This window comes from Terrapene carolina, unplaced genomic scaffold (genome assembly GCF_002925995.2).
Source record: "Terrapene carolina triunguis isolate 2854851 unplaced genomic scaffold, T_m_triunguis-2.0 Scaffold62, whole genome shotgun sequence".
NCBI classification, from domain to species: domain Eukaryota; kingdom Metazoa; phylum Chordata; order Testudines; family Emydidae; genus Terrapene; species Terrapene triunguis.
In genome coordinates, this window is record NW_020664413.1 from 49,943,002 (window position 1) to 49,951,529 (window position 8,528).

General features: G+C 44.0%; 1 protein-coding gene across 1 annotated transcript in view; it reads right to left on the reverse strand.

The window, feature by feature from the left end:
* Nucleotides 1-8,272, reverse strand: part of STAT4 (signal transducer and activator of transcription 4) — a 52,963-nt gene extending 44,691 nt beyond the window's left edge. The window contains exons 1-2 of the mRNA XM_029910521.1: nucleotides 8,145-8,272; nucleotides 7,124-7,268 (exon numbers count right to left, since the gene is read on the reverse strand). Coding sequence (XP_029766381.1) covers nucleotides 7,124-7,268; nucleotides 8,145-8,272 — 273 coding nt within the window. The remainder of the gene's footprint in view (nucleotides 1-7,123; nucleotides 7,269-8,144) is intronic.
* Between the last annotated feature and the right edge of the window lie 256 nt (nucleotides 8,273-8,528).

Here is an 8,528-nt window from a genome sequence, read left to right on the forward strand (position 1 = left end):
CACGCCACATCCCCCCCCCCCCCCAAAGTCCTAAGCGCCGCCAAACAGCTGTTTAGCGGCGCTTAGGATTTTCTGGGAGGGAGGGGGAGGAGTGGAGATGCGGGGCTTCCCTGCTCCTCCCCCTCCATCCCAGCACTTCGCGCTTAGGACTTTCTGGGAGGGAGGGGCAGCAGCGGGGAAGCCCTGCGTCTCCACTACTCCCCCTCCCTCACAGAAAGTCCTAAGCCCCGCCAAACAGCTGTTTGGCGGTGGGGGAAGTGCTGGGAGGGAGGGGGAGGAGGCGGAGAAGTGGAACTTGTGCAATGTTCCCTTGTAAAGTCGCTGCTCTTCCACAGAATCGTACAAGCAGGCAGCCAAAGGACATTATAAGGGAGCATTGTACAACTTTAAACGAGCATGTTCCTTAATTGAGCAGGGACGTAACATTGAAACAACGTTAAGTGGGACAACGTTAAATGAGGAGTTACCGTAATTTAGAGATGCTCCTTCATTAGGGACAGTATGTCATAGGAATTTAGAGATGTGCCCTGACAGTGGGGCCTGGGAACTCCCTATGGCTGCGTGCAGCCGTTCACCAGAGACGCTCTCCAGTTTGTTTTATGAAAGTTTTATTCCTGTCTCATTCACTGGTTTGTTATTTAATGAACCCCAAGATCATTACAATAACCAAACAACCCCGACTCCCAATATTCCATTGCCATCTAGAAAATAGTTGTGCAAGGCACTGGTAACGTGTGTGTTGTGTCCCTTTGTAAAGGCTGGTCCACCCTAATGACTGTGGCAAGGCACCTTCTCGGTCTCACCAGCCTCAGCTGCTTTTAGCCTTGGCGAGACAGGCTTGGGTAAAATAGTCCCTCTTGGTGGCACAGGGGAAGTCCATTCCTTCTCTCCACTAGTCTTTTTAGCTTGTTTTTCTCCCTTATGGGAGGGAATGCAGCCTCCCCTCCTAGTGAGGCTCACTGCTCCTAACCTACTGGCAGCAGGACTCCTTCTCTCACTCCTTTTCCCCCTTCTCCCAACAGGAGAGGGTTTAAAAAGGTCGCAGGCAGCCCTTAGTTGGAATCAGTTGATCCTAATTGACCTCAGGTAACTTCCTCTCAGCTGATCCTAATTGAGTCTCTGGTAACCCCTTCTCAGATGAACCTGATTGACCTGTAGTTACCCCTCCTCAGTTGATAGGGAGGAGGGCCTTTTACCCTTCTGGGACTGTCCCCCCCCCCCCCGCAGCTGTCTGTCCTGAGTTTATCACACGACATTATAACTTATGATTAATTAAAGATACCAAAATGTGTTTTAAGTGTCATTGGAAAATAGCTTCTCTAGTAAATAGAGCTCTTCAATACCAGATTGGTAAATTCAGTGGATTGCTCTGCTTTCTTCCCTCTGAGTCTCTGTGAACAGGTTCTCCTGTGTGCTCCTGGGAGTTGGGGATGCCTTTCACAGCTGTGTTGTGGCTCATGAGTATGTATGTTTCATTTATTGATAGAAGGAACTAGTGCACATTGAAATGTGTGTGTAAGACTCCTATTTGCTGAATGATCAGAGCAGCAGTTTTGTAAATTTCAATATCCTATTACCCATTGCAAAAAACAGAGCAGATGAGTGTGTTGGTATACAAGTGAGATGCATGCTGGACACCCACTACATTAACCAGTGAGCAAAGTCTGCTGTAGAGGTCACTCAGGAGTAGATCTAGTAGGAGAATAGAGAGGAAAAAAATCCATAACATTTTTTTTGTTTGTTTTTCACTGCAACTTCAGTGCCACTAGTTCTTTTTCCAATTAATTCTACTCAGGAACATAGCAGTGAATGCTATGGACAGACTGCTTCAGCCTTTGTACTTGAAGACAAATTATAGCTTCCAGATCTGTCAAGCTTGACAAAGTGTTCTTTAAAGTTATAACAGAACTGTGCTTAAAATAATAAATAAACTCCACTTTCAGATCACGTGTTGAGGTTGGGTAGCTTCTTGTTTGTGTGTATGTGTGTGTGTGTGGTGTAGAGGGGAAGGAAGAGGAGTGAACTGAGAAATTTCAAAGAAAAGTTGCACTAGAGAGAGCCAAGAGTAAGTCAGGTGGGCTATAACCTTCAGAGATAAATAAACCAACACTGTTCACACAGTCACCAAAAAGCAGAAGATGAATTACAAATATATTTTTCCTCTCTCATTAAGAGTCTAACCCCTCTTCCATTTAAGTCAATAGGAAGTCTCCCTACTTCTATAACCCATCCTCCCAATTGCCTGTTTTCCCCTGGCACTGGTGGTGTGCTGGGACAGGAGGTGGCACAGCCAGCATGTGCTGCAACACCAGAAGGGATTGCCGGAATAACAGCCATAGCTGTTGCAAGTTGGTACAAGTTAGAGGGGTGCTGTGTCTGTTCTTACTTGTGCCAGGGATCAGGGAAGTGCCCCTGCCACCCTTCTTCAGGTATGCTAAGCAGAACTCTGGCGCACCGAAGGATCTAGGCCCGGCCTAGAGCACAAATAGGTATGAGAAAAGATGCCAAGTTTGCTCTCCCACATGCGATTTGTAAACTTTAGTATCTTTGGAATAGGGATTATCTTGTATTGTGTGTCCTGTACAGCTTTCAGTACATTTTCAATGCTTGAGAAATAATAAATGAGAACAACAAGGGTGCTGGTTGGTGACAGCTGTGGTAGTGGTTTTTCTACCTGCCCAACAGAACTAAACTGAATGGGATTAGTTTTGATAACTGAAGATCCAGGGTTTGTATCAATAACTCTCGACCATTGGAATTCTGCCCTGTAGCACATATTTAGGTTAAAGATATAAGCAGAAATTATATTATACAAATTTCACGGCCAGACAGGTAATACTTTAAATGAAATGTGTGTTTGATATAGTTTGTTTATTTTTTAAAAAGCGCCACAAGCTATTTGCTTTATCTATAGTACGGAACATTTCACGAAATCGGCTCTGCCCTGCCAGTAGCAGTTATTGTGGAAACCAGGCTAGACTGCGGGTTTTACTATTAAAGGTCATAAAAGAAAAATCAGGAAAAAGATCTAATAATGAAAGTGCTATTAAATGTCTGGTGGTTGACATTTCTATTCTGAAACCATAGCAGTAACTTGTTATCTAAAAAAAATCAGTTCTTTGCTGTCGTGATACAACTGAGAAAGGCCAGCATTGTTACTAATAGAGAGAACTATTGCTCTTTTTCTCAGATGGAAATATTTTACCACAAAGGTCAGGACTGAGATCATTTTTTAATAGGCAGAACAGTGTCTTGTCAAGAAAATCTGTAAACCTTTAGACCCCAAGCTCCTGAAGTCAATGGAGCCCCATGCAAGGACCTTTCTGCTTGGAGCAGATTGCAGGACTGGGATCTGAATACCCAATCCTGCCTAGGGATACAGAGAATTATTCAGTGTACACTCCCACTTGTGCTGCATTTCTTTTGAGAAAGCCAGCCATTGAGTGGGCTGAGCAGTGGTTGCCAAGCCTCTATGCAGTCTCTATCTGCTCATGGCTGTGGGGCAGGAAAAGGCAGACTCTGGGCCCATTATGCTCCCTGTTCTGGCCCTTATATGCTGTTCCAGTAGCATACAGGGGCTGCAGTGAAGCCACCAGAGGCTGGGAGAGAATACAACCCAGAAGAGGAACATAAGGCTCCTGGGGTTGTTCTAATATATTCTGGTTACCACTTCAGATCCTGGCCAGATCAGAATCCAGGTGGCACAAAAGATGGCTCACAGCCACCTGTGCCTCCCCCTACTAGTATGCATCTATGGCATTGCAGCTCCCAAGAGGCACAGCACAGTATCTGTCCCAGCAGAGGTGACAGGACTTAAGGACATTTGTTCTTCCTTCTGCACACACACACACACACACACACACACACACAAAAGGCTATTATCTAAACACACACATACATGTATACAAAAGTACATTGAAGACCTGAGTGCTCATCCCAATCTGTTCTATATTCTACAGGTTATCTAGAGTGCACATTTGTTTAGAGCTGGTTACGTTTCTAGCATTTGGTAATACTCTTTTTTTTAATCAAATACATAGCAAAGGGAAGAGGGGAACATTTAAAGAGCTAAACCAAATACCAAAACAAAGTCTGAATAAAAATACAGACAAATCCCTATAATCAAGCATTTGGTACCAGTGACTGTGTAAAATGCGTATCTGTTCAGCCTGCAAAATATTGTCAGGACTGTTCATCTCAATGCCATTGAAGGCATTCTTCCTGTATGTATGATCCTGCAGAGAGAGTGCCTCTGGTAGAGTGATGCAGCAATTCCACCACTCTATGGCTGTGTGTCCTAGGACCAAGACAATAACAATATGCTGCGCCTCTCTGCTTGTCCTGCAGAAGCAGTTAATAAATTTGTTGTTTTAACTGTTTTGAAATTATGGATGACGTTGATATACAAACCAGGGGGGAAACAAAAAAAGTGACCTTAATTTCAAGTTGCATGAAAATCACATGAGAAAAATAGTGTTTGAATAATGCAAGAGGAAACGTTGGTAGGAATGGAAATATTGTCAAGTTTTTAAGAGGCTATCACCAATAATGAATAAAGGGAACAAAGTGATTGGCAGTGTCATGTTAAGATTTTCCATTGCAGTACATATAATAAAGATAACCCTTTGCAAGAACTATAACAGTCATTGCAGTCCCAGTAGGAAACATGCCACCATCAAAGAAGGGAAAGAAACCTTTCATAAAACGGAGATATGTATCTGCTTTGTGCAGAAGGCACAATTATAACAGGAAGTAAATCATTAACTAAATGCTATCATTTCCCCAGAATTCTTACCATAAACAAACATTTATTAGACTATGTTTTACTAACTCCAACCAATAAAAGAAAATATCACTGTGCAAAAGCTTGATGGAAAAACCTTTAAGCTTATCAAAAGACAATCTTAGATACGTATCAAACTGAAGGTCTATATGCTATAGAACTGTAGCGTTCAACCTGTGGTATGCAGACCACTGGGGGTCTATAGATTATGTCTAAGATAACCAAAGGGGTCCGCATCTTCCTTTGAAAATTTTTAGGGGTCCGCAAATGAAAAAAGGTTTAAAACCACTGCTCTAGAGCCTCATATCCAGTGCTGGCTGCAGTTTTTTACCTGTAAATAACTGTGCCTGCATTTTTATGTCTGTAATGAATTGTATACTACTCCTGGGGAAATTCTGTGCCACTGCGCAATGCAGAATTTTGCAGAAATTAATGGTTTTTGTGCATAATTTCCTTTCCCCCACAGAAATGGGCTGCAGTGCTGTTGGCCGCCACTAGGGGCTGCTGGACCCGGCAGAGCCCAGCTCGCACACAGAAGACACTGGCGGGGAGAGGGGGGAGGAGAGTACAGTACAAGGTTCCCAGCAGCTGCAGTTCTCTGCACTAGGGTGACCAGATGTCCCGATTTTATAGGGACAGACCTGATATTTGGGACTTTTTCTTATATGGGCACCTATCACCTCCTCCCCCCGTCCCGATTTTTCACATTTGCTATCTGGTCACCCTACCCTGCGCGCCCTGAGGGAAGGAGACGGTTGCATTCAGGAAACTCCACACAGGGCTGGCTCTGGCTTTTTTGCCGCCCCAGGCAAAAAAGCCTCCGGCCACACACCCCCCCGCCCCCCCCCCCAGCACAGCAGGGGAGGGCGCGGGGGGGAGGGCGGCCGGAGCCCCGGGGGGAGGGCGGTGAGCCCCGGCCGGGGCTCCGCTCTCCCCGGCGGCCAAGGGGAGGGCGCCGGGGGGGGGAGGGCGGCCGGAGCCCTGGGAGGAGGGCGGAGTGCCCGGCCGGGGCTCCGCTCTCCCCGGCGGCCAGAGCGCCGGGGGGAGGGCGCCGCGGGGGAGGGCGGCCGGAGCCCTGGGAGGAGGGCGGCCGGAGCCCTGGGAGGAGGGCGGAGTGCCCGGCCGGGGCTCCGCTCTCCCCGGCGGCCAGAGCGCCGGGGGGAGGGCGGCGAGCCCCAGCCGTGGCCCCGCTCTCCCCGGCGGCCGGAGCCGGAGCACCGCGCCGCCCCCCCTCCAGGTGCCGCCCCAAGCACAAGCTTGGTGGGCTGGTGCCTGGAGCCGGCCCTGACTCCACACAAGCCTGGCTGGGACCCAGCAACAGGCTGTTTCTCCTTCTGGAACCCTGGGCAGTAGAGGGACGGGGGTCTGGGCTGGGGAGGCCACGGCTGGGTTCAGGGAGGGTGTCTGGGCTGGGGGGGCCACAGCTGGGCTCTGGGAGGGAGGGGGAGGTTATCTGGGCTGGGGGCGAGGGGGCAGAGAAACAGAAACTAGGTTTCAGAGTAGCAGCCGTGTTAGTCTGTATCCGCAAAAAGAATAGGAGTACTTTGGAGTATTTGAGCATAAGCTTTCATGGGCTACAGCCCACTTCATGGGATGCACAGAATGGAACATATAGTGAGGAGATAAATATACACATACAGAGAACATGAAAAGGTGGGAGTTGTCCTACCAACTCTAAGAGGCTAATTAATTAAGAGAAAAAACTGGGTTGTCATAGGGGTTTCTTTAATTCTCTACTCCTAGGGGAATTTTTGTGTGTGTCTGTATTGCTATAGACATACTTGCTGTCAGGTATTTTGAAATAAATTACCAAAATAATATGATTATGTAGTGTTATTTAGACAAATAAAATTTGTAAAATTTTAAAATATTTGAATTTTCAATTTTTTGGCGCAGAATTCCCCCAGGAGTATGTATACACAACTATTCATAGTTAAATATCTACTTTTGTGCCCACAAATCAGGTAATTAGACATTTTACTAATATTGCACCTATAATAGACAAGGTTGCAAAATGTCACTTGCAAAAACTGAGATTTGTCTGCGTATCAAGACCCTGGGTCCCAGTTTCTGCTGTTACACTTGTGCAATCTCCACTGAAATCATACATGTTACTCCATAAGTGTAACTAAGAACAGAATTTGACCTTAAGTGTCAACTTAATTTTGCCTGGAGATAGTAGGGTCTGATCTTACCAGAGTTGCTTAGATACTACATTGATGAGCACAATTTAAGAACATAAACAGAACTGAACTGACTTCAAGGGTAGTTAGATTTTGCCTTAGAAACCAGTAAGAAGGTACACATTTATCTAAAGGCAATCTGAGGTAATAATCTTACCTGAAGAAGTTTCCTGATTCTTTTCAGGTTGTGTATCAACAGGAGGTTCTTTTCTTGAGAAACCCGGTCTAACTGTTCATCCAATTGTATTAACAAATTCTGTAAGAGGATTGTTGCCATTGGTTCATTATTGGAAGCGGCCTCCCTATGCAACACAAAATTATTAACATGAAACATGCATGTGAATGAACAAAAATGTCATGAGATATGTCAAGTTATTTGCTAAGTAAGTTATAATCTGCATTCAGAAATGAAGGAAACAAGTAAAGACTTTTTTAAAAGGTAGTTTGCTTCTTGTGTGCAGTTTGGAGAAAAGAGTACATGAATCCGTTTCACACTACAAAATACAAACAAACAAAAAACCAACCTAAAACTAACTGACATTTTTTCATGCAAAAAACTGTCATTATGTTAATATTCAAAAACAAATATATTTTGTATAGAGATAAGTCCAAACAAAAATCTATTCAAACACACCTGAAATTTGAGTCTGAAAGAGAGAAAATTGAGCTCTAAAAGATATAGAACAGCTCAAATGACTATGTATTATCTGATTATATTAAGCTTTAATTTTGTTTCTCTTCATTAAAGCTAGATGAAGTCATATTTCAATAAACGTGTTATAAAGAAAATTACATTCAGCTTTTTTATTTAAAAATAATTCTTTAAAGAAGTATGTGGTATTTGATTTATTCAAAATCAAAGCAAGAAAGAGATCCCTAAACACTAATTAGTGTTTTTATTATAAATCTGCCCCTGACAAATCAAATATATGCCATGGAAATTTGTAATTAGTAAACTAATGTAGTGAAAACATTGGCACTTTCAATGTTTCACTCACTCTGAATCTCTCAGATAAATAAAGGGCAACATGCTATGTGAATAAGATGGCCTTTAATACATAACTAAAGGCACACTTTTCCTGCACAGTTCACAAGCAAACATACCAGAAATCTGCCTGTATAAACCATAAAGTTTCCACAAATCAAACCTTAGTAGACAGAAGAACATTTAATCCTACCAATCTTGGCTTTCTATCCACTGTGCTAGTAGATGTCGGACTTCCATGGGAAAGTTATCGTCATAGAACTGGTCTACCTGCTCCAAAAACTTTATTTCCAACTGCTGGACTTGACTCCACTGAGACATACTATAAAAGAAATGGTGAAATTGGTTTAATATTTAATCTTTGATACTACACAAGCACTCCATAGCATGTGTATCATTTGTTTTCAGCATATGTTCATCCCTTGTCCCATAATTTCATAGTCCGCCTACCCCTCATTTTTTCCACTTTCAAAGGGACACTGTCCACCTGAAACAGTGAATTATTCAGTTAAAAAAAAAAAAAAGAGTAAACAGTAGTCTCAGGCATTATACCAATCTGGGTACCCTGCGGATTTCT